This window comes from Scomber scombrus, chromosome 12, assembly GCF_963691925.1.
Source record: "Scomber scombrus chromosome 12, fScoSco1.1, whole genome shotgun sequence".
NCBI classification, from domain to species: Eukaryota; Metazoa; Chordata; class Actinopteri; order Scombriformes; family Scombridae; genus Scomber; species Scomber scombrus.
In genome coordinates this window covers 15,962,856-15,989,694 of record NC_084981.1, presented here as the reverse complement: position 1 = coordinate 15,989,694, position 26,839 = coordinate 15,962,856, and the positions used below count along the sequence as shown (strand labels likewise).

At 40.0% G+C, this 26,839-nt stretch overlaps 1 protein-coding gene across 1 annotated transcript in view; it reads right to left on the bottom strand.

Annotated features, from left to right (window-relative positions):
* Positions 1-807: 807 nt before the first annotated feature.
* Positions 808-26,839, bottom strand: part of spock2 (SPARC (osteonectin), cwcv and kazal like domains proteoglycan 2) — a 31,018-nt gene continuing 4,986 nt past the window's right edge. Inside the window, exons 2-11 of the mRNA XM_062430134.1 lie at positions 20,123-20,131; positions 19,565-19,610; positions 11,120-11,234; positions 10,633-10,738; positions 8,859-8,967; positions 8,510-8,644; positions 3,915-4,133; positions 3,365-3,427; positions 2,317-2,448; positions 808-1,757 (exon numbers count right to left, since the gene is read on the bottom strand). Of these exons, the coding sequence (XP_062286118.1) occupies positions 1,612-1,757; positions 2,317-2,448; positions 3,365-3,427; positions 3,915-4,133; positions 8,510-8,644; positions 8,859-8,967; positions 10,633-10,738; positions 11,120-11,234; positions 19,565-19,610; positions 20,123-20,131 (1,080 nt within the window). The 3' untranslated portion in view covers positions 808-1,611. The remainder of the gene's footprint in view (positions 1,758-2,316; positions 2,449-3,364; positions 3,428-3,914; positions 4,134-8,509; positions 8,645-8,858; positions 8,968-10,632; positions 10,739-11,119; positions 11,235-19,564; positions 19,611-20,122; positions 20,132-26,839) is intronic.

Sequence of the window (26,839 nt, the reverse complement as noted above, 5' to 3'; positions counted from 1 at the left end):
TCAGAGGATTGTTTACTGTCTATTTGTTTGCTATAACAAGCTTTCTCGGCTTGATCTCCCAAGGATGTGCATACAGGGTAACATATGTCACTACTCCCAGACTGAATAGTTAAATAGTTAACAGTGAAGAAGCTTAAGAAATGTCCTGCGAAAGCCAAGGAGAGTGTTTTCGATTGTGCTTTTAGAAGTGCTGATATGCAGACCTGGATCTGTATCTCATTTCTGCTCGCCCCCCATAGCTATAATCTACGCTCCACTGCAGAGTGAGGTAACACAACAGTAGAAGTGAGCTGACAATAAGATCAGATCTGCTTCTCAGTGAAAGAGTCACACAGAGAGGAGGTTTATGTTTTCTTCTCTTCATGATAACAATTAATGTATGCATTGATTATACTGAGTTAAAAACAAGTTTCTAAAAGACAGGCTGCAATTTTTAAAGTCATCTCACCCTCTAGCAGATTATTCCAAATGTAAGAACAGCAAGATTGCAAGAATTAATTAACTTGTTTAGGTGTTAGGTAGTGAGAAATGTGGTGTTGCAGCAACTGAATGTGTGGCATACTCTGAATGTGCAGACCCTGATGATGTATTCTCAATGCAAATATATGCATCAGTGGTGTTGGAGGGTGAAGTATGGTTAGAGCTTCCTACAATGTCACTGTGTACACTTGCATATACTTTGCATAACACTTGTCAAGGATGAAAGAGGTGAAAATTCATTTAGGAATTTAAAAAAAGGAGAGCACAGACTCGGATGTATGGTGGCCAGCTGGGCCACATAGACCAGTTTATTTAATTTCATTTTTTTATTAAACACAATAATTGATCCACATTATGATACGATGCACACTTGTCAACCAAGCAGTAAATTCTGCTAGTCTCTCAAGGCATTGATAACAGGACTAGTATGTGACGATCTGTCTTCTGATACACACATATACAAGCTAAAGAGTGATGCGTGAGAAACTTTACTTTTAATAAGTCATGAATGAGACAGAGCACTACTGTCACACATGAACTGAAGCATATGACATGAAAACGGTAAAAGTCAAAGGGTGCTTTTCAATATTCTGACGTGGCTTCCTCTCTTTATCGCCCGTTTCCTGCCTAAAACCAGGACTGGTTATCTAAACGGTGTTATTCTACAGGAAGAAAAGATGATAGAGGCCAATTTAGACAACTGAAATACACCCAGTCTTTCTCCATTATTTTTTATGCAAGCACATGACAAGCACCCGCAGCTGCTTAAATTCTCCATAATGCCAGCTAAAAACTGCTCAAAGATAGTTCAAAGGACATACAACAGAATAGAACAAAGATTCACAAATAGGAGGGACAAAATTCCTGACTCCACACCCCATAATTACCTAATAGTGATATTTTCCCTTCCCCTGCCCATTTTAAGAACATTCTGTAACATGAAATACTCCCAAAACGAACGCATGTTCCCTCTCCCAACCTGTGCATCCCTTCCCCTTACTTTTTCATAAGCCGGAGTTGTTCTGAGAGCTTCACCATGTCCATCTCTTTGCAGGATCTGTGTGTGTGTGTGTTATGTGTTTGAAACCATCAAGATGCTCCCGTCGAGAGGTTGGACTAGACGTTGGCACTTTACCAGATATATCCCCCATCATCCACCTCTCCCACCTCTCCCTCTTCCTCCTCTGCCTCTTCTGCAGTCTCCTCGGCTTCTTTCTCTTCCTCGTCTTCCCATCCAACCCCACTGCCAAAATCACCTGAATATGCCAGTTCATCGTCTGTGGAAAGACATAGAGAAAACACATGCAGGAAGATTGAATTATCCACTCTGGTCATCTTATTTAATGCAATAAATTCTGTTCATCATTCCTTCCTCTCAACTTTGATGGAGTCCTCTCTGGTCGAATGAGCAATGCTGAAATCAATTCAACATTCAAATTCAAATCAACATTGACTTCTATGGCAAAATAAGGGCATGTGTTTGACTTTGTCTGGATTTTAATAGCTATTTCTAAACCTTGCCAGGGGACCCATTCTTATCAGGAGCAGGTTTAGTCCAACCAGCCCTCATTTATCTTGAAAGACTTTTCTCACAGCGACAAGCGACGCTTTAGAATGCAAATGACTCCGGACACATGAATGTGGCACTGGTCTCTGCAGTGAGTTATGTTGCAGGGGGCCTAAGTCCTTTAACATAAAGGAAGCCTTGTGCAGAATGCATGTGGGGGTGTTGTGGAGAAGTGGGCTGATTTTTGAGTGTTTTTCTTTTTTCTCGCTTAATGGAGCTCCCAAGTTCAATTTCTATTCATATATTGACAGTTGAAGGGACATACATACCGCAATCTGGCTTGCCACGAATCCTAGATCCTGCTACTTCTCCGCCATTTTGGTCCACACACCAGCACTCTCCCCTGTCACACTGCTGCTTCCTGTAGTAGCCGTCTTCATCACAGCTAGGGATGAATCGACCTGGCATTCACAAGCACACACACACAAAAATAAATTCAAACAAGAGTGAGGTACGATGAGGCAGCCTTACCTTACATGTCGTCTATTCTCTCTAAACCCCATGAAGGCAAAAGTAGACGAACACATCCTGCATCATGCCTTATTATACATGGCACTGAGCCCAAGTGAGAATGTAATGCATGCAGCATATGTGGCAGCCAATTCCATATTCCATGAATACAAATATGTTCACAGAGCAAGATACAGAATAAGTATTAAGTCAGCATATTGGGTTTTTTTAGGGTGTGTGTGTGGGGATAGATAGCTAATCATCATGGGATAAGGAGAACACAAGATTGGAAACTTTTTTCATTTCTGAACTGTTACATGAATAGGAAATACAGCGTGTGTTCACAAAAGAGTGCAGAAAGACAGGAAAAGGCACAACAGTACGAAAGTTGTGTTTATCAATGAGGCAGCATCTCTTCAGAGATGGATGAATTTGTCATAAAATGAAATACTTCAGGGATATTTTTTAATGTGAAAAACACAATGAAGTGTGACACTAATGAGACGGGGCAAAACAGAACTGTCCATCTAGTCTTTCAAGGGAACATCTGAGTTTCGGGCTGGCGGCCTGCCCTCTGCTTGTCGCTCTGTGTCCTTGGAGAGTCCTGACTCAGAGCCCAGTCAGCTAGCCAAAATCTGCAGTGCACATATTTACCCACTTACACACAAACACACATACACACACATACATGCAACACACACTTATGACTGCCTTCCTTTGCCGTCTGTCAGTATCAAGTTCTAATCCACAAGGCTGATCAGGAACTAATCCCTGCTTCCTGCTTGTGATCTGGTTGATTAAAACCCTCGACCAAGAAAGACGGATCCAGTTGGTCTGTAATGCTCTTACAAGAAGTCAGATACCTACCAAACTTTCTTTTGCCGCCGTCTAGTACTTGAATCCTCTCGAGTTCAGCCAAGCAGGGCGGCTCTGAAACAAAACAAGGCATGGTCTTTATTTAAAAGAAGAAAAAAGAAAAAATAGAGCACAATCTAGACAATCAGCAATCACAAACTGAATTATCTTATAAATGTAATCAATGTTTTCCAATGACCTACTTCAGTTTTAACATCATTTCCAATGCATTCCCTTTGTATTTTCCATTTAAAAGAAAAACTCGGTAGCTGGACCTAGTTTCTGCTTGGCTGGTTGGCTGACAGGCGCAATCTCCAAGAGCTCTGGGAAAAAGAGGCTGTCAGCAAGCAGCAGGAATGTTTTTAGTGGCTTACGGTGACCATTTTGCCTCGCAGGGGAACAGGAAGATGAGTAGGATGACAAATAGTGACCGGCGCAACACAACAACACAGAACTGGCCATCCTAAGGGCAGCTGAGCGCCTTGAAGTTTGAATGCGTGCACCAAGGGGAATATGTCAGCACACAGGCAAGTGAAGATATAAAGCTCTTCATAATACTCACTCTCTCTCCAGAAACAGAGGCACCATTCAGCAGTGGAGACCTTGCCGTCCCTGAAGGAGTCACAGGATTTGAAGAAGGGCCGAATGCAGACCTCGTATTTGTCCAGGTTGATGGCAGCCAGCTCTGCCTGGTCCAAGTACAGGTCGCTATTGGTGTCCAGCTTGGAAAACATCCAGCCTATGGAGTCCTTACAGCTGGCCACCAGGCTCCTGTCCAACACTGCAAACACAAAGATAGGCAAACAAACAAATATTCATTTTTTTCAGGGGACAGCTGCACAAATGGAAAAATTAAACCATGCCAGAGTGCTCAGAAATATTTCTTGTTCCCAGTGTAAATCCACTATATTTATCATTTTCTTCACTAAAGACAGTTTTAAAAAATCAGTGAAAACAGCATTAGAAATGAGAACTTATTTTAGCCCATTATGAGAATTTTCCAACTCAGATTTTAAATCTTGGTTAAGACTTAGTGCTTATCAGGCATCAATGTGCTGCCAACCAGATCCTGAGGCTCACTTCCTGTTGCTTTGAAGCACAGCGTGCTGTAAGTGATGCAACATAATCTTGATCCATCCACCCAAGAGTTTTGAGTTTCCAGCCCTGTAATGTTTTCAAGTCGTTGCAAGATGTATCCAGTGAGAACTTCATAAAACCCGGAGGTGGATGAAACACCAACAAAACGTAAAGCTGAATTTGTGAGAACTTAATTTTCCTTGTTGAACTTTTTGCTTTTCCAGTTGCAGTCATTGCATGAAACAATTATTGTAGTATGTCTTTTTACGATTAACTTTTTATTGCCTTTTTTCTTCAGATACATAAAAACAAGAACAATACACACAAAACAAAAACAAAAAACAGGACACAAGCATCCAAAATGTAGTAATAGATAGTAATGTTGATTACAACAATTCCCTGACTTTCTCTGCTATCACACCAGCTACGGCACCATGCATTCTTACAGTTGATAGCTATATTTTAATGTGAAGGATGTGTTCATTCATCAAGCTCTTGTAACTTTATGTGGAGGTTTCCGAGATAAAGACAGCAATTATGCCCATTAAGCAAATACATCTATTCAAACATATTAATTCTAGTGAGGAGGTATCATTGAAGAGTAGCACAGTGAGCGAGCATGGGACAGTTACGTCCAGTACAAACCTCACCCCAAAAAAGCCTCACATTCTTGCATCCAAAAGACATGTACATGCAAGAACCTGTAAGCCCATTTGGGCACAAAGTGCAGCTTGGAGATAATAACCATTTCATGAGATAACGCTTCCTCAGAGTGGGTAAGTCCTCTGAAAATAGTTGCAATGAATCTGCTGATGATCTGTGTTGTCATATCTTCTCCCAGTTAAGTGGATCCTCTCTAATGTAGTGCTTCCGATCCTTAGTCCATAGATGTATAGTGAATAGAACTTTATAGGTAATCCAGAAGAATGAATATAGTTGTGATACCAAACCTCTTTTAGCTCTTTGTTGGGTGATAAGTGGAGTGTCTCATAGCACTCTGTATGTTTTCATGGAATATTGCAGTTGAGTTATCAAAAAAAGATTGAGATCATTAAGGTTGGGGAGCCGGTTCTCATTATAAATGTTGGCAAAAGTATGGACACCTTTAGTACTCCAGGCTGGGTATGTAAATAGGACTCCCACGTTGAGAAGAGAATAGTTATTGAAGATTGGGCTATTAAGACTCCATTTACATGTACAATTAGATTCTTTCTCAGCAAGATACCATACTGACAAAAGGAAACTCATTATGAGGCCAAGACATAGTTTAACATGTTTCAAAGAGACAGCAGAGCAAATCATATCTTTCAGTCTATGTGGGTATGGTAGATTACTCTCTACTGGTTTACAACAAGCTACAGAATCAGGATCAAGCAAATCTGATAATGGTCTCAAGACAAATGACCAAAAATAATGTTTAAAATTAGGAACTGAAAGACAACCATTTGATTTGTAACATTGGTGAATTGTCAGTTTTATGTGTTATCAGAAATAATGTTGATTTCCCAGACAGGGAAAGTATAATAACAGTCATCAGCATACAATGATATAGAATGAGTGGTGTCATTGAAAGCGATTGATGGATGTTGAGGAATTTTCTGAGTGGGAAGGCTTAATAAAGGTCAGCTCTATCGGCAAAAGCATAATAAGATAACCTTAGATGATATCATGCCATTAGTGTTTATCATTTCAGATGGGTTATTATATGATAAATGGAATAATTTAATGACATTCAAACCCAATTAAAACACTGCAAGATCTCCTGTAAGTATACCCCTCCTACCCTATTGAAAGCCTTTTCTGCATCAAAGCTCATAGCAGCACATGGGGAAGCTATATCGTTGGCAGTATGAATGACATGGAGTAGTCAAGGACATTATCAGATGGAAGCCGTGTTTTCATAAAACCGGTCTCATCACAATGAATGAATTTTATGATATTGTAAATGGGGGGCCAAGATACAGGCAAAAAAATAAATCATTTCAGCATTAAAGATAGATAATGGTCTATAATTGCTGCATTTTGTGATGTCCTTGTTGGGTTTGGACAGTGCAGCAATTAAAGCAGAATTCGTGTTATTGAAAAAGGCACCCACATCAATAGATCTATGAATCATGGCTCAAAAGTATTGTCCTAGTTCCTCCCAAAATGTGACATAACACCCCGGAGGGATCCATCCATCCTGGCAATTTTCCTTTTTTTCATTTTAGCTATGGCATTTTTCAGTTCAGTCAGAGTGATTGGTTCTCCAAGGTGTTCAGCATCCTCTTGGCGGAGAATGGGAATTTTTAAATCTTGTAACATCATCCAATGTTATTTCAGACCTGTACAACTTAGAATAAAATGAGTGGAACTGTGTTTAATTCTTTGGGAGCAGTTAGAACTTCTGCTCTGAGCTAGTAGTCATGACGTTAGAATATTTTTCACATTTCTCAGTGCAAGAATCTGACTTGGTTTTGAACCTATCAAATAATAATTTCTCCTGGTCCTATGGATTTGGAATTCAGCTGTTGTTCTTAATATATTATTCATGTTTACTCTGACTGAACTGATTTCCTTTTTCCTATCCTCAGTAAAACCAACCCCTTGCTGGTCATGTTCCAGCTTTTGCCAATCATTCTCGAGTGTATTTATTTTTCCCAGTCTTGTTCGATTAAGGTGAGAAGCAAAGGAGATTGTGTTTCTTACAAATCCTTAAATTGCACCCCATAGGACTTGAGGACTCTCTACTGAGTTGGCATTCTCTCTCTTTTTAGAGGTATTTCTGAAATGTTCCGAATAATCATTGTTTTTAAGTAACATGGTGTTAAAGCACCATCTTGTAGCCTTGGTAGGAGTATCGGCTAGTGTAAACTATGAAGTGATTACACTATGGTCAAATAAAGGATAGGACAGCAGAGTGAATTTGAGAAAATAAAGCCACAGAAGCCAGTAAATAATCTATCCTTGAATAGGTTTTAATGCCTCTCTGAATATAAACTATATTGTCTTTGAAGAAGGGTTTATGGCTCTAAATAAAAGAGTGAGACTGAAATCACTAATCAGACCTTGAAATGCAACTGTAGAGGGATGAGTATGCTGAGGTGGTGCACTGGATCTATCAAGTGAGGGATCAAGGAGGTATTCATGTCAGCACCAATAATGTCTGAGAAATCTTGCATACATACATACTGTTTCAAAGAAATTTGAACTATATTGGTTTGGAGGGAAAAAAACCCAAAAATGCAATTTTCTGTTCATAAATATTGTTTTAACGTAGGTAATTTGGCTGTATTCATTTCCATAGCTTTCAATTATTGTTAAGGATAGACTAACAACAACCGTCAGGCACCTTTTGAATGAAAATTGCAAATTGAATGCAGCCACAGTTGCAGTATAGTAGTGTCAGTTTGCCAATCAGTGTTTATCAGTGTTTAAGGTGTGACTAATAAATAGTAGGGCAAAGAGTAGGGAACCATTTAGTGAGCAAGTTTGAAACAAACCCTGATGCATAGCCAATCTTTCTCTGGTAGGTTAATAATGTGAATATTGTCTCTGCTGGACCTGTCCTCTAGTGCCGTGTAGCTAGTTTCATTTGTGAAACATGTCTTCTGAAAAGCTGGTTCCATCTTGGTCAAGTGGGTGGAAAGCTCTTTGTATATTCTGCTTTCAGCTTTTTTTTTCTTTTTTATCTCATTTGAGTTCTGTGTTACCTTTTTTGATGGTGTCCAATTGGTCTTCAAACTTCGTAAACTGCATCTTAATAAAGGATTGCTACTTCTTCAGGGCATGGAGCATAAGGCTAGCTTAAGTGACTCAGGCTTCTTGTCGGCGTCTCAAACCATCATATGAAAGAACATTTAGAGTGACAGGCTGCTGAGCTACAGATGTGTGGAAGTTGGACAATTGATAAAAGCTGGGGAAAATGTCTTGAGGCAGAAAATACCTTGTGAAAGGCCACCAGAATTGATTTACTGTGGGTTTCTGTGCCACAACTGCCAAAAGTATTAGCACCTGGGTCTCTAGACTGAGATATAATAGGATGTAACTATTGTAACTCCTTCCTCATGCCGTTGGGATTCATTAAGTATTAGCTCTAACCTGATGCGGTGTTGGCTGCAGTGGTTCTGGCCCCAGGCTTGCTGTTGTTGTTCTGCTTGGCATTGCTCTGCAGTAGCTGGAACCAGTCTCTCAGACGCTCCCCAAGATCAGCCAGATCCTGTCCAGTGCAGCTATCTGTGGAGGCCAGAGGGAGAGGAAGAATATGATATTTGTTGAACCTATTCATTGCTGCTGTGATGATTGCTGTGCTAACATTGTGCACGTTTGTGAGACACACTGAAAACGAGTGATAAGAAGCCTTGTATTGTAGTTATTACTGATGAATTCATATTTAATATATTTTTCCAGATTATTTTTTGTCATGGTTATTGTGTGTGTTTGATCTTACCATGTTTACTCTCCTTGGAAGCAGGCGCAGCGGTTGGACAAGGACACAGACCTGAACACTTCATGGTAAGATCCTTCCCTGTAAGACACGCCTGCTGCTCCAGCTTGCACTGCAATGCAAACACACACACACACACACACACACACACACACACACACACACACACACACACATACACCAACAATATCGACAAAGGGACACAAAGGTGAAGTAAAATGAGTTATTGCTGCAACACAGATCAACTATTCATGAGGTGACCAACTGTACGCCTTAATTCAAATTTGAGACTTGTTCCTGGATGCGCTTTCCAACCTCTACATGCATACAAGGTCAGGAATAGTGATCCAAAAGACAAAGCATAAATCAATAACACATGGGATTCTGTCATGACAAGCCAACAATTGGTCCTCTTGAGGCTATATATCATGGCTCTTTGTCTCTGCACCCCCTGCGAGATTCTTCTCTTCACACTGCTCAGCTCTGACTATTTCATCACTATTTACCCTACAATGCATAATACATTATATTAGCACATATATAACAGAGTCGAAGCTGTGAACAGATGTACCAGTATCTGATACACATATTTTTATTCAAGTACTGTGCAATTTCGCTGCACAGGTCTATTAATAGGTATGGACTATTGTAGACATTTTTATTACCACAACTGATTACAATGCATATATTACAGAACATATGTGATGCTGAATTCACATCTACATGGGAATAATTTTCACTTTTTATGCTGAGGTATGCTCTACAGTACCACTGCCAATGATATCCCCCCTCCACCTATGCACAGTGATTATTTACCTCCCTTCATTTCTTTTCTATTTACAGAAAAATATAAATGTCATTACCTTGACTGATTTGTCACACAGGCTTTATGGTACATTTACATGTGCAATATATAATTTATTGGTCATTATCAAGCTTTTGTAATTACTGAATTAACACAGAATGGTTTTTTTTAACAACATTTCAAAATGTGTTGTCTTAGGTTGTTTTGTGGTCACCAGTCACATAACAACACCAGGAACATCTTAGGTGCTTTCTTGTCAGTTTTTCTTGTTTTTTTTCTGATTTATGATGCCTGTTGAGATGATGTGTTTCAGCTGGGTTTAATCACCAGAAAATCCCTGGCTGCTGTGTTATAAGGTCAACCCACAATTGTGACAGCAACACTAAGGAAAGCCTCAGGCTGAAATGCGTCCCTTGCTTGTGCTGCTGTGTACCATTCAAGTGATAATATACAGTGATGTGTAAGTGCTGATATCTCTGTTTACTTTGAGTTGAGCATGTGGCAGGAGTTCTTTTGTTTAATCATTACGTTGACTAACATTAAAAATATATGTTTGTTAATCAGTTAATATAAAAATGATTGATAAGAGCAGCTTTAATATACGTCAATTTAAACAGCAACATATCAATGGGGTTAAATGATCGAAAATCAAGAAATGTCATGAAGACAGGCAGGTCCAATTTGTTTCTTATATTTCAAAATAATTTCATTTTATAAGCAAACTATTTTAGCAGAGATAATTTAATACCATCTCAACATTGGGAAGGAGGGATGTCTTCCCCTTAATATAAGCCTCTCACACTTGATTAATCCTTATTAGGCTTGTATTTGATTCAGGTATAAGCTAGGTATAAATCATGTAGGGCAAGACAATATTGTAAAAGTCAGTATCATGATATTAAAAGAAAAATGTTTCCATTATTCCATTCCATTATTGCCTAGCCCTGTGGGTATTCATTTGTTTCAGTGTACCTTCGAGGCATAGTTGTGTCCGTCTGATCCGCACACAGGCCCGGTAGAAGAGATGGGACAGGGCTGACAGTTTCCGTCAGGAGACCTGAGCACAGGCTGCTTGAGTCTGCAGGACAGATAATGCATAAACACTTGAAGCTCACAAAGTCCAGCTGAGACAGCAACTGTTTGCTAATTCTGAGTACAGACAGAGCAGCACCAACCTGAACATGAAGGTCTAGCAAACAGCCCTCCGCCATGTTGCCTGAATGTATTAGCTTATCATTAAACAGCAGGCAGTCGAACTGCATCGATGCACAAACAAGCTTTTCTATGACCACTGTAGCCAGCAGGGAAACACATCCCAGACCAGCAAAGCCACTGACTGTAATTTTGGTTGTGTTGACCTCGTGTTAGCGAGCATGAACAGAGAGAAAGTTTGACTACAGGTACGTCTTGTTTTGGGACTTAGTTAGTCAGTACTTGCCCAGGAGCAACACACACTCACCTGTGTTCAAGTTTCTTGCGGTTGACGCACACAGCTCTCTGGTAGCCCTGGGCGATACACACCTTGTGTCGGCTGCACTTAACCTTTTGACAGGGGTCCTTGGTGGTGTCTACATCTGGGAGAAAATAGAATATGAGATGTATATTGCAGTATCCTCACTGATTCACTTTATACCTCTGGCTCTATCGTTTTCTGCTCCTCATTCTACCTTTCCCTGCCAGTCTCAAATCCCAAACCCCTCTCCTCTATTTGATCATAAATGTGAGTGAGTGTAACATATTAGCAGAGAACACAATTGTTGTTTTTGCACTGTAACAAATGTGTATCTTGAGGCATTTTTTTGCTTTATAGACAGTTAAAAAAATATATATTTGTGAAAATAAAATAACTTCTAACAGGATATAGTTTGTTAGTTTTTAAGGCATCTGTGCTTGTTTTTAGTTTTGTAATATCATCTTTAGGATAATGTAAACATAGTTTCAAGTTAATGTAATTCAATTTGGGAAAAAAAGTAGATTTTGCTCGAGCAAAGTGCAATTGTCACACATCACTGACTGATTTCTTTTATTTGCTTATCTAAGTAAGATTTTAAGACTCAACATGACACTTAAGCTGACCTGCTTATGCAAATACTTTTCTCAATGTACTGTAGCCTCCATGGCCAGCTCATCCAGCCCCATCTATCACACTCTTTGCTAGCAACTAATGCTGGACCGTGTATCAGCACCACACACACACACACTCATATGTCACAGCTGTCTGTTCCAAGCAGACCTCCCGGAGCCCGAGTTGGATGTCATACTCTATTCTCCTCAACTCCTCTGGCCTTTTTTCACCTACATTAAAGTATACCGGAACAAAGCTTATTCACAATTTTACTACTGCAGGTTTCATCTATATGACAGAGGTGACTTTTAAATCATGCACCCATTCATCCCCTGCCTGCTCCTACTGTATTCTGTTTTATGGCACGATTGTGATTTAGCAGGCGGGCTTAGGCTCTCGTCTCTTGTCCTCTCCGTTGGCTGAATACATTAATGCTGCCTACATCACAGGATTATTGAAGCAAACTGACAGATATCTGATTTGAGAAGCAAATCCAAAACAATACACCCCAGCCCCCCCACCTGTCATGGCTGAGCTGGTTGTATAACTGACTGACTCTCTCTCATTCTACTGGGGAGAAACAGTGAGGCTCAAAGGCATTAATGCCCAGATGCAGACTCCTCATCCATTTTGACTGTCAACAGTGGAGCCTTATTCTCTGGTCGCCCCTTATCCCAGTTGGCATTGATTGTGTAGAGTATCTCAGTGTACTGTATCAAACACATCTCCCAGCTTTTCTCTCTGTCTCTGCCTTTCCTTCTTAGCCCACCCCTTTTGTTGCTGCCAGCCTTTCTTTTCCTTGCAGATTTTTAAGTATCACTACTCCGTCAATTTCATACCAGTGTATCAACAATATTTCACAAAACACAACAGCATTTCAGGAAACAGAACAACATTTTTAAAAACACAACAGTCTACACTCTAACACATAACAAAACCCATTATTTGCAGTCCAATACTGGCATAAAAAGTCACCAAAAGCAGCAGCAACATCAGCTGCAGCTGGAGCTCCGATTCATTGCTCAGTTAGCTGAAATGCATGGCTAGCAAGCCTGAGGAACCTGAACCTCCTGTCATTCAAAGCAGACACACCAGTTCTGTCCAATCACAAAAAAAAGTGTTGTCGAACCCTCTCTGTAATCAAAAATGTTGTTGTGTTTTCTGAAATGTTGTTGTGTTTTGACCCTCAGGGCCACCATACAGCAGCCTTTTCAGCCCTTAGGATAGATTCTGACACAAAGGATGAGGAGATTAAGGTAGTATTGGGGATAAAGTGCAGTAGGCAGGGGGGCAAATACGCAAGACTATGTATTTTGCAATCCATCCAATGACTATTTACCCAGACATAAGCCAAAGAAATGAAAAGAAGCAGTGTACAAACAGAGAGTGGATAATCCTGCCTTCTAATAGCAAAACATTTGTAAATAAATCTTGTTGGAGGCGAGCAGCTACAATGCTGGCACAGTGTTGTGTTGTGAGTACAGAAGCATAAGGTGGCTGCCTGAGCCTCATGTTAACTTAACAGGCTTCCACGGATTAAAGCAGTGCCTGTGATGATGATGTTCCCATAGCAACAGGCTCTCAGCGGTCCGGGAATCATTTCTGGGTTGACTGTGATTTTCAGCTCAATCTGGTGAGAACTCTCTCCCTCTCAGTCTACCCCCCCCCCCCCCCCCTGTTGAGCAATCATTTCTATCAGTCTACCTTTCCTCAATCTTTTCAACATTCCTTTGTTGTTTTTTTTTAAAAACGCACATCTCCACCACAGTATGCATTCTCATTGTTGCTCTTCTTCTTTGTGCCTTTTTACTCAGCACATCCCCTCTTTCTCTATTCAACCCTAGACGCACACACTGACTTCCATTTTTACTTTTTGAAAGTCTGTCCTTCGTTATTAGACTGATGCCTGCAGCAATAAGCCTCTCCTAATTAGGCTCCCCGTGCTTCAGTCTAATCCAATCCAGATTGAGGTTTATCCCTGTAGATTGGGGATAACAGAAACAGCGCTCAGGTCACATCGTGATCATCAACCCTCTTATCTGCTACTTACACACTCAGCCTCTAACATCGTCAGTGCTATCTTGTCTTCTAGGTAAGACAAAACATGCCAAACGTGTCTGTAGTCTACAATTGTTAGTTGAGTATATTAAAAAATAGGCTTCAATTCCCACAGTAACAAAACAAACAAACAAACAAACAAAAAAAACCAAACCAATCAGAACGTATATAACAGGAGACAAAAAGTCTAAAATCAAAATTGCATTAATAAATGTTTTGGCCACTTTGCCGATCCATCAGCTGGATTCGCAAGAGATCACATTAGAATCCATCTTGTCAGCCTTCAAGTTATGCACTTGTGTCCAAATCGCCAGTAGTTCGGACCAATCAGCATCCTGTGAGGATTCTCATGTGGTCTTGTGATCTTGGAAGTCCAGCTGCCTCACAATGTAAGATGTTGATAGACAGTGATGATAAACAGACGGTTCATCCAATTACCTGCCAAGTATTTTTTGAAGGTGCCTGCACTTTTCCAAACAGTTTCCAAGGACGACTTCTCAGATGGTTATGTGTAACAAACCATCTGGTGCGTCAGGTTACCAACAAGCAGATACAAAACACTGACATATTGTCACCTTATAAAGCTGTTGAGGTCAGTGTATTACAAATAGTTGCTTATTTACACATCCAACAAACATGGAGCAACATTTTGGAGTCATGTTTCTGGTGACCTTGCAAATGTAAGTCCAGTATTCACTTTCCTTTAGGCTCTATTTTCTCCACCAATTCCTGAAGGAAATGTCTTGCTCTTTAGCTGCTAAATGCTCCATTATGTATTCACCAGCTAGATGCTAACTTTGTCTTTTTGTTGTTCGGTTGCTGGGTAGGCAGCGTCCAGTGGGTTTATCACAGCTTTTATTTGGAATCAAATCTATGGGATATGGTATGTCTTATGCACTTGTTTACTTCCAGGTGTTTCTTACTGCAATAATTATATTAAAAAAACAACAAATGTCTGTCTAGCACTCTTTCTCATTGGTCAGTTAGTACTTTGTTCCATGTCTGCAAATTGGCAACTCTATACATTTCTGTTTGTGTACTGATGAAACAAACAAGACTACATGTTAACTAGTCAAATTTAGACCAGCTGTTTCCCCCTTCCTTTCAGTCATGCTAAGATAAGCTAATTGCCTGCTAGCTCCACATCAGTCTCATATTTAATGTACAGACATTATTTAACTCTCTGCAAGAAAGCAAATAAGTTTACCAAATTTACCAAATTGTCAAACTATCCCTGTTAACATAATTATTTTGTTTTTATCAGTGCAGCTTTAAGTTTTGAATATGATACTAACATAAATTCAAGCTACAGAGAGATACAATGTGAAGGGTTTATTTTTGAGAGTATTTACAGAATTATGAATAGAGGAGTTTCAGTAGCAGGAAGATGATAGGAGGCATGTCTTGAAAAGATTATTTTAAAATAGATGGTGGTGGGGTAAGGAGGCTGACTCCCCACTGGAATCAGAGTATCATGTTGATCCTTTCACGTCCTTGTATGTGGATTTTGAATTTGATAGAAACAGCCCCAGGTGGCCTGTAGAGGGGTCACAGTACAGGGTGACACTGGGCAAATTCACAGAGTGTGAAGGTGAGAAGGGCAACAGCACTCTGGAGGATTGTAGCAGCTGCTTTTGGAGGTTGAGAGTTGTAGTACAGATAGAAGATATATCCACTCAAAGAGCGGTACAGACTCCTTACAGAGGGAAGGGTCTGATTTGGAGGATATTGTTGAGTACAAATGTGTTAATAGCAACATAGAGGTCTTGCAGAGGGAAGGAAAAGAAAGAGTAGCTTGATAATCTTGTGTTTTAACAACCATCTGTAGAATTAAACAATGCGTTTTATGGTTATCTATTGTGTGTGTGTATATGAGCTACCTAAGCACCAATATCCATCAGTAGCTTCAAAAAGTATTAAACTATAGACCTTGTTGAGTGTGGACTCAGCGAGTTTTCCTATCTCCATGCTGTCTGCCATTGATCTGAAGCAACTGACTGGCCAGAAACGGTCCATTCACCATTCACCATTTACCTGGCCTCTCTGGCTGATAAGCTTCTGAAAACCAAGGTAGGCTTGAATGTGTACCTACAAAAAGATCAGGTCTTTTTCTGAGTGCTTTACTCAAACACTTGAGTATTAGTGTGTGTGTGTGCGTGTGTGTGTGTGTGTGTGTGCGTGCGTGCGTGCGTGCGTGCGTGCGTGCGTGCTGGCGTGTGTGCGTGCGTGCATGCGTGCGTGTACAGTTGTTTGTCCTTACAAGTCTAAATTACAACCATTCTTATGCTGTGTTTACTGTATCAAGAGTGAGGTGATTCAATCACAGAGCAGAGTCAGTTGTTGGATTGATGAATTAACTGTAGAAAACGACTGCAAGTTACTCCCTCGTTCAGCCCAGCTCCAGTTGAAGTGGAGTCAGCCACTGCAGTGCCTGAATTCAGATTTCCACCTGGTTGGCGGTGACTGTCTGCGGCCCTGTTCACACCTGTTATTAACAGGCATATTGGGTGATCCGATCACAAGTGGAAAGTCTATTCACACCAGGTATTAGGATACGTCTCTACATGCCTCTCGAGTGACCACTTATGATCAGATCTCAGACTAAATGCGGTGCTGAGGCGAGCAAAAAAACAGCAGCCAGACATTTCACTATTAAGAGCAGCTGAGATTGTCACTACAATGAGAATAACTGGTTCACTTTAAAGGTCAGTCTGCCTAAAGTGAGCTAACCCATTGTCACTCATTTCAGGGCTAGCCCCTTTCTCTTTAACCAGCAGATGGAAAGCAGGACACAGGAATTTGTAGCATTTATTCACTGACAAATAGCCAACACTGCACTCACAATGCACTTCTACATCCACAGCTTTTCTGCTAACTTCATACTCTCTGTTCTAGTCACCAGCACTTAAATATGACGCTGTTGGTGCACAAATGAGTACGTACTTCCGCAGGGGACATCAGTTGAGTAGGCGGCCCTTCAATATGGCCCAGGACACATTCACTAAAAGAATGTGGCCATATGCAGCCCAGAACACCTCCGAATTTGGTTGGAGTGATCAGATCTCACTTTCATCCTAAATGTGTCTTGGGTGCATTCACACCTGTAATTAGCTGTTCATTTGTGACTGATTCAACTGAGATGGATTTTAATAGTAAGTGTGAACAGAGCCTGTGTGTTAAGAGTGTGGACAGTTCAAAAGCTGTCTTCCTCTATGTGGGGGTGCAGTGGTCTGGCCTGCCATGGCTGAGAAATGAGGTCTGCAGGCTCGTCTGAGATTGGGAATAAAGACATCACACTGATTTAGAGATGTCTCAGAGGGACACATCTCCACTTTTTGCTCATGCGCTTCATTAGGTCACTCATAAAGGAAGGCAGATTAATGTAGGGAGATAGCGCACTCATGTCAAAATGAGAGAAAGGGAAATAGATAGATGAATGGCTTTATGCTGTGTGAATTGAAAATACTAGTCATCTGACACCTTGAGGCAAGCATATAAAACTTAACCAAAGTTTCATAAAAGCTGAGCACACACAGTTAAACATTATGTGGATGCCACTTGTGAAGGAGATCTATGTTGGTTGGGTTGATAAAAGGAATTTTCTTATTTCAACCCTATTGCCAGACAATAAAGCCAAGATTGGACAATTTGGCAAAAAACCTGCATCAAGTTCAATGCCAATTTTTTTCATAAAATGCCAACATTTTTTAAATTCTCTGACTCGCTACACACCCATTAACCACCCTGACGTACATACTCTTATAGGATACACTACTTCCTGTATTCCAAAGACTTGTCAAGGAGCATTAAAGTTGTTCTGGTGGCTCATGGAGTCCCATGGTTTTTCTCTTTGATTTGTAATCTTCTGATGATGGAAGACACCCATTCAAAACCTACAGAACAAAATCATTGCAGGATTTTTTTTTGCTTGTCTGAACTGACATTTTGGAGTTTAATCTGACTACACTACAAAATTACTTCTTAGGATGTGAATTTTCAGAACTGGCTTAAAAGCAGCTTCTCCATTATGCCTTTACTAGCAACTGACAGTGAAATCACATTTAAGTATTTTTTCTGTTACATTTTCAGGCTTTATTTGTTCTCAGAAGACTGGTTCATCTTAAATTTAAAATCATAAATGCAGCTTTTCAAATGCACATCAACTTGTGACACATTATACAGCTGTTGTATTCTTCTTAGTGGACAAACAACTTCCTCTTAAGAGATTGACCAGAGCACATAGATATCCTTTCATTTTTCCTCTTTTCATTTTCATCACATGATCCTCTCCTATTCAACTTGGCTTCTCTCCCACAGTCCACAATTTCCTCATCACCAAACCACCTTAGAGTTGACAGGAATAATGTTGATGTCAGTTGCTTTACACTAAATCAAGCTATATAAGCCCCGACCCCCATCTCACTCTTTTCTCATGCTTTTACTTCTCTCGGGCCTTTCACTGGAAACAATAATTAGTCCTTCATTAAGCCCTTGGAAATTGCGCTAATGGACTCTGCCATTCAGACGACTTCATTTAAGCTGCAAATCAAGCGACAATGGTTGAGGACACAACTCTGTGTCATGACTTCATCTGACAGAGACTCAATTAGGTCTGGAGTCTCAGCAGGAGTTAGGAGGACATCTCAGACAGTCGTTCTATATGCACAGCTCCTGCTCGAATGCAGCAGAGGGAGAAAAAGGAGGAAGCAGAGGGTGGTGGTGATCTGTTGAAGCCAAACCAGTGTTGAGCATCTCCTGGGGGAGGCACATCAGATCCACTTGAGCAGATAAAACAGAGTGCTAACATCTTTCAACCTTTTCGCCGAAGAACCCCTACAAGAGAGGACAGCAGGAGACCACACAAAAAACAAATACAACACTGTCTAATACAATGAAGCACTGACGGTCTGGGAAGCATCACAGTTCAACTGCAGGCCATGGATTCTGTCTCCACACTAGAGTGCAGGGTGATGATATTCAGTTTCAATAAATCATGTGGCTTTGCTTTCACTGCATCAGCATACAGCCCAAGTTGTACCACAAAATATGTATGGAGTTATATTTGTGCCACAATGAAGGCACATTTTGAGCACAGACAAGGGATATATATTATGTAATTTTATCAAGCAAATCTATTTTGTATTCAATAAATGTGTTGCATGTTTATAAGTTCATAAAGGTTCATAAAACTATATAACACAAGATTAACTACCTTGTGCTAAATGCCAACATCAATGTTAACCACATTCAGCATTTTAGATAAAGTTGTTAGCATGCTAACATTTGCTAATTAGCACTAAATACAAAGTGTACATGTGGCTGGGTATGTGTTTCAGGTATTTGGTTATTTATGCAATCATTTATTCAAAGAGGCAGTCTCATTGAGCCTTCTTTTTTAAGAAAGCTAAATATACAGTATGGACACACACTGCAACACAGACGTTTTCAAACCAGTGTACTGGGGGAATTTCAATTCTGACCTTAGTGGCACTAAAGGTAAAGTTACAGAATCACCAATAGGCTTCATCCTCTGGACACTGTGGATATGTGTAGAAAATGTCATTTCAATCCATTTAACAGTGTGATTGACATTCCTCGAGCCACACGGCTACATTTTCTTGAGCTCAGAGTAGATCTTTTTTTTCTGAAATGATATTATTGCATGTGTTATGACTATTTCTCTTAAAAAATCTAGCTTATCTGCTGAAAAGTACTGTATTAAACTAGCAAAAAATAGTGTTCAGGGACAGTGAGAAAGAGACAAGATGGTATGAGACTTACTTTCATTAGAACCTGGATTTTCATCCCAGGTACGCACATAATCATCCTGCAAAAATATGAAGAAAACAATATTAGCAACTGCAGAGAATAAGAAACCATGTAAGACTTGAGCACACATTGTTATTGATAATATAACATAGTAACACTCTGTCATCTCCATATAGGAGAAGTTAAGTAGTTTACATTATCATTGCACATTGATTTTAATGCATACATTAGTCTTGCAGCATGATTAGCCAAGTGAGTCACACTGGAGACAGACAGGTATATACTGTGGCTGTAGATCTGCATGAAAATGAGCCTAGCAAATCCGCACCCAATGTCTATATGAGACATATGGCATCTGGGGGGGGGGGGGTTGAGCTGCCTTTTAAGTGCTCTGACAATTTTCCCCCTAACTTAATTACAACATTAATTGTTCTAATTAAAATGGGCAAGTTGAAGGAGAGTGACAGAGAAGCAGAGATAAGAATGCACAAAAAGATGAGGAAATGAGTCATGAATGACAAAGATGTCGTACAAAGGCAGCTGGAGGAACAAAAATGGGAGAGAACTGACCTCTACCTCCTGGTGAAATGACAGCAAAAAGAGAGAAAAGAGCCAATATTAGTGAAGGAGAAGAAAGTGTAATTTTAGATACAGGGTATTATACATTCATAAAGCCACAAAGAGACTTTTTATGTTCATTTTAAAGCTGTTGAAAAATCTCAAGTACTTCTTTATAACACTAAATATTCATGACTAAATAAGCAACATAGTTAAAGTTCAGGGAACACACATCCTTAGAAATTATTAGTTTTTTTTTTTTTATTATAAGATTTTACACAGAATAATGCTTTTATTACATTTTGATACAAACGTTACTTCACTCTGATTGGAGCACAGAAGTACATGACATCAGTTTAAACCAGTGAGAAAAGCAGACGAAATTACCAAAGCTGTTCTAACTTTGGCAGAAAATAGTGAGTTATTTAAGGACAGCATCGCTCATAATGTTCTACAATAAAAAGCTAATTAAGAAGATTTGTTTTCAGGGCTTGTAATATTAAATAAATGTAGGAGTGAAAATTAAATTCATACACTGATCGAATCAAAATGGACCTTTCTTTCTGAAACTGACAACATCTCGATAAATCCCAAAATTCGTAGCAGTGTAAGAGTATTAAATTAGCCACGTTTAGATTAGAGTTCTGCAATTAGAGTTCTGCAATTAGAGGGGAATCTCAGGGGAGACAGTACAGATGTAAAGCTTTTTCAGCATATTGCTGTTTCTGAAATAATAAAGATGAGTCATTTCAAGATATTTACAATCCCCCATCCCACTACCACCCCCTCCTTAGTGATGACTTACTCATCACCGTAAACATTTACTGCACTGGAAAGCGTGAGCCAAACAGCTCCCCGGGATGCGATAAATCCTGACACAACACATGAAATAAGGAGCTCTCGTGAAAGCTGGGACAGTCTTCTTTGACTCTCACAGTGTTATCTTGCAGAGGTAAATATTGTCATCACTGGCAAAGACTATTCCAGCATTGAAATTTACTGCACTAATGTAGCTCTGCTCATCCTCTACTCACTGCTGAGCCGTGCTCATTTCCCCCAGCTCAGTGACAGCAAAATCACTTCCAGTAAACTGGCTTGTGTCTTTGACAGAGAGAGTCTGGATTTTAAGTCAACACTCAGCTGAGCAACATGAATGATTGTCGGCTGTATAGTGTAACCTTGTCGGAGTCAAATATTAGCAGGGGTAAGACCTCAAAGAGTTTACAACCTGGCCATTAATCTGACGCCTCCCATGTCTCTTTTATTGATGCTTCAGCTCCTGCATTATTTAGCAGCCTTTCTCTATTTGTGTTTCTGCCAGGGCTGATGAGGAAAGTGTCCTGCTGCGCCGAAAGCACTGGAAATCAATGATTTCATAAAAAAGAAAGAGGCTGCAGAAAATATATTCAGGGGGAAATAAATTCTCCTGAGTGTAAATGAAAGTGAGCATGAAGCACAGAGCACAGTGACAAGTTTGGCACACAGCGGAGAAGTTACATCACCCGCAAAAAATGACTCACAAACCCAAATTCTGATGAAAAGACTGCCTCTCTTTACACCAAAATGATTAGAGGAAGCAGGCTGAGAGTTGAAAACGCTCAGCTGTATCCAGAAGCTCTGTGATCTACCTGATAACATCAGAGAGATCTTCTCTTGTTAAACAGAGCGGGGAAGCTTTCCTGTCGCATCGAACATGGCAGACTGTTCACCCTGCTGCTGTGCTCCACAATACTGATTGACAGATCACAATCCCTCATATCTGTGGGATGAGGATCATGGCCCGTTGAGCCTGTCCCCTGTTAAATTGGGCTCAACTCAGGAGGAACGGCTCTGTGTCGCCCTGATCTCTGAGAAAGTATATGTATTTGTACATGTGTGAAAGACAGATTGTGCTTGTTAGATGGATTAAAAAAAGAAGAACAAACAGGAATTTGGTTTAAATGAACATACGAATGTGTGTATATCCATCTGACAGAACGTGCTTGTGACTGACAGGTGTTTCTGGGTAAATGTCAGCTGTCGGATGGACTCTGTGTTCACTGCAGTAATCCTGAGGGGGTTGCTCATCGTGACAGCGGAGTGCATCACCGCCTCATCGCCGAAAAAGGACACGGTGATAACACTCTCGTGTTGAGTGGTGCACAGGCTCATGTGCTGGATAAAGGTTTATACTTGACCTTTTCTCGCAATCACTGTTAATACATGTCCTCAGTGGATTCATAGAACCCATGCAGAACAGCATATGGAAATGATAAATGGACTGCATTTATATGGCACCTTTCTATTCTACTTAAAGCACTTTGGACCGAATGTCAACATTTATCCATTCACACACACATACAATCACACACTGATGGCAAAGGCTTCCATGCCAACCTGGTGCCAACCTACTCATCAGGATCTAATTTAATACTCATTCACACACCAACAGCACAGCCTTCGAGAGCAATTTGGGGTTTAGTATCTTGCCCAAGGATTCTGCCACATGTGGACTGGAGGAGCCAGTGATTGAACCACCAATTAACATTAGTAGACAACCCATTCTCCCTCCTGAGACACAGCTCTCTAGTGCGTGGCTCTGTACTCTATATTGCACTGTACTCTTTCTCTCTCAAAAAAAAAAAAGCCAGGAGTCACGACATTCACAAAATAATCAATTTCAACTCCCAATCTCCGGCTTTGATGTATGTATGTGTAACCTCTTTATCAGTGAGGTGAAAAATCCTCAAAGCTGCAGCAAAGTAAATACGAGCATCAGAGGAGCTAAACCTAAGCCAGTTTCAACCTCATATGTTAAATTTATCAAGAAATGTGATTTCTTTGTCCGTTCCTTGATATAAAAAAAACTAGTGGTTAATTGATTCAAGTATGAGTGTGTAGTTCACTTGAACTTTCTCACAGAGGATTCAGCATGCTGGTCACCTGCACTGCAGACTGAGTGCCACTCTATACTGAAGGTCCTCCATACTGTAATCTCCCTCCAGACCTTGTCAAGGACTGGGCTGCATGCCCACCACTTGTACTGCTGAAGCCCCTTTTTCATCCTCTGTCAACAGCGTAACATCCTTGCAAGAACCCCCTTCAAAGACAAGAGTCACTGAGAGATAAGGATGCAAAGAGGCTGACTCTGAACAATTAGGATGTCTTCCAGATGGAGAGCAAAACTCATCTAATCTGCAAGCAGCAAAACATCCTAATATCAGTATAAATTGTGAAAGAAATAGACTTTGAGTGAGTTTTAATAGTGCTTCTTATTTCACATCAATGAAGTGCAGTACTGAAATTAACTCTGGTGGATAATCTTTTAGTGTAAAATAAAACCCTGAATCTGATTAAATAAAACTGAAAAATGAACTTGCCCCGAGGTTGTCTTCAGCAGCGTTGCCACATACAGCATCGCATCACTTCCTCCCACCTCGAGATCCACATAAAGACTTGCTGTTCACAGCCTCTCAGCTTTGGTTTTACAGATCACATGAGACGCGGTTGAAATGAAACAAAATCACTCAACAATATTCTCATCCTATATGTTCTCATATCTCCGTGCATACTGGGCTGCAGGGCACAAGAAGCAAGCCCGCTGATTCCTGTATTTCTGCATGCACAGGGAGATCTGAGCTTATGCGCTTGCAGAGCAGAGGCAGAGCATGAAACACTGAAGGAGTCTGGTTTGCTTTTCTTACAGGGCCAAGTCAAGAGCGAGGCTTATGTAAGAGAGCCGAGAGGACTGGAGGAGCAGAAGGTAAAGTGGGGGTTAGCGGGAGACATAAGAACCATATCGATGGGATCCCAATTGGGGTTTGTGACCCCACTAGGACTTACAAGGTGACTCAGAGGTGATATGCAGGATAAAGTTACCTATCCAGGCCTTTAATTTGCACTTTTGACAAATTTGATTAATCCTTTAAGGTCTCTCTGGGCTCTGTTTTCAGGATATTGAACAATTGCAAAGAGGCCCAACATAAAGGAAAAAAGAGAACTGTACTAGATACATACATTAGACTCTCCACAGCCTGTGGGTTTAAATATGGACTTTGATGTGAGCATTACCCTACAGATGCAGTTAAGTAGATACATTTTTTATAAGTATTTCCATTATTTTAATTTCTAGGCAGTGTTCTGTATTGATTTCTCTTTTGTGATTATGTTGTATCCACAGAAGTTCTGATGTATTTTAGCAATTCTCTAATTTCTCATCTGTACTCGCATGTGGATGCACAGGTGTGCTCTATTTGATGTTACTGTAAGCTTTGGAGTTTGTCAAACATTTGCCCCAATGAAAGTATCGTTGACATCATTGTTACAAATCATTGTTTTTTCCTCTATAATACTTCAGTTCAAACGGAGCTTGGAAAAACAGGTTTTAAATACTTTTCTTTCAACAAATGTACAAAAGTGTTGAAATAAAAATTTGTTCTGAACATTTCAGAAAACATAAACGCTCCTTTATTAATCCTTGTGCACAGGTATCTATTGAAAAAGTGTTCTTAATCTCAATAAGACTACCTGCTTCAATAAAGGTTTGAACAGATAAAGATAGAATGGCAGAAAATCCCTTATTTGCATTTGAAAAGCAATGGCCTATATTTTAGTTGAAAGATAAATTAGAACTTAACATTTCTTTTGTCTTTTAGAATAATTATTTTCTGTGCTTTTTCCATAATATTGATTACAAAGGACAGTGTGATTTTGGACTCTACAGTAGAAAAGTTGAGCCACAGTGACTGTTTCCCCTGAAAATCTGATTTAAATTAATGATGTCTAATGCTCTAGTTTGCAGATAGATTTCAATTTTCATTTTAAACATAATTTGAGAGATTAATAGACCAATTGTCTGTGTAACTGGCCCAAACATCTCTCATACTAATGGGACAAAATATTAATTTACATCTACACTGAATTGCATGACACTGCTCAAGATATTGTTCAATATAATAATAAATCCCCTTTTTCATTTGTAGCAATGAGTGTTGTCAGACCTACTGTGACAGAAAAGGGTGGATAAAAGGTCAAATACATGGGCTGGCTGAAAATTGCACTCAATTATGTAACCGCAGAATTGCTTTTTCCATTTAATTGGATACAAAGTCAAAGGTAAAGGACAAAAGAATTGACTAGTTTCACTGAATTTGACAGAATATTTCATACTGTTGAACCTGCTTTTATCCTCATAGCTCTGCAATATTACAGCAAACGTGCGCGCGCACACACACACACACACACACACACACACACACACACACACACACACACACACACACACACACACACACACACACACACACACACACACACACACACACACACAGATACAGCTATAAAAATCACACTTAGTCCACAAAGACTCTGTGCACTCATGCCAGCCCTGTACTCACTGTCTATAAATAAAATCCGCCCTTGTGCCTTTCAGGGCCCTGCGGGGAATAAGAAAACAGTCTGCAACTCACAGGAGAATCTGGTACAAAACAGCGAGAACCTTCACACTTCACTGAAAACACGAAGCCCGAGTGAAAAAAAAAGAAAAAAAGACTTGTACAACAATGGAAAATCAATGAAGTTGCCTTGGTAGGGAGTACAAGAAGGATAAGAATCTGCCAATTATTTGAGACAGGGGAGTCTAAAACAATGTAATCGAATAAGATAATAACAATCAGATCTGCATTCTGCAACAACAGTGGACTGAAATCTGGACAAACTGACATGTCCAGTCAACAGACTTACTCATATCTCAAGCTGCAAAAAAATCCTTAAATAGTTTCATGTGTTTGTTTTTGTATCTTGTTTCAAATAACTTGCTTCAAATGAGCTATGAAGGCCTTTAAATATTTTTTATTTCAGACAAATCCAATTTAGTTCAAATCAAACACTTATACATATATTTTCTAAATTTAGGCTATGTTCAATTATGTTTGTATGCATTTCTTGGCATTTAATAAATGTAATTTTTCAACAGTAGACAAGTCATGTCTTGAATTGATATTAACCAACTTCTCAACAACCAGCTCCTTTCAATAAAAGAATCCTAGCTCCAGAGACTTTCTGTATGTGTGTGTGCATCTAAGGATATTTTTCCACTTTTGATTACAGTAAACCCTTTCTCAACAAGCCCATTCTCAGGCACTCTCAGGTGCGAAAAGATCCAGACTAGGTCTATTATTTCCAACCACTTGTAAGCCCCACTCCCCCGCCCCACAATTTCACATTGGCTTTGAATCTGTCTGGCTGAAGCCTAAAGGTAATAACACTTGTGTGGCATTTAGGGACATCTGCTGACACTTGGAGTTACTGTTAGTTTTAACAGTAAAAAAAGGTGTGATTTATTAAAGCAACTTGACAGATCTCAGAAGCCACACACAGTGACTATTGTTGACTATTTAGGTTTTGTGATTACAAGAGGACACTGGAAGTAAGGGCTCATTACAGGCAGACTCTTGGATGTCAGTACTCAGCAGCAAATGACCTATTTGGCAAACAGACTCCCAGGTGTAGCCAAAACAGAAGCAGGTCACTCCAAGAAGTCATGCATGTGAGATGCTGAGATGCAACTGCTGGCAGACAGGGATTTCTGGCATCTGTGAAGAAGACTGTTGTACAAAGCAATGCTTTAAAATATCTTTTGCAGCTGTTAGTCACACTTGTATGGAAAGCTCTGGGTGATGACGCGTAGATTCAATTTAGTGTACAACCGTATTGGTGAAGATATTTGATATTAATCACCTTCCTTCACTG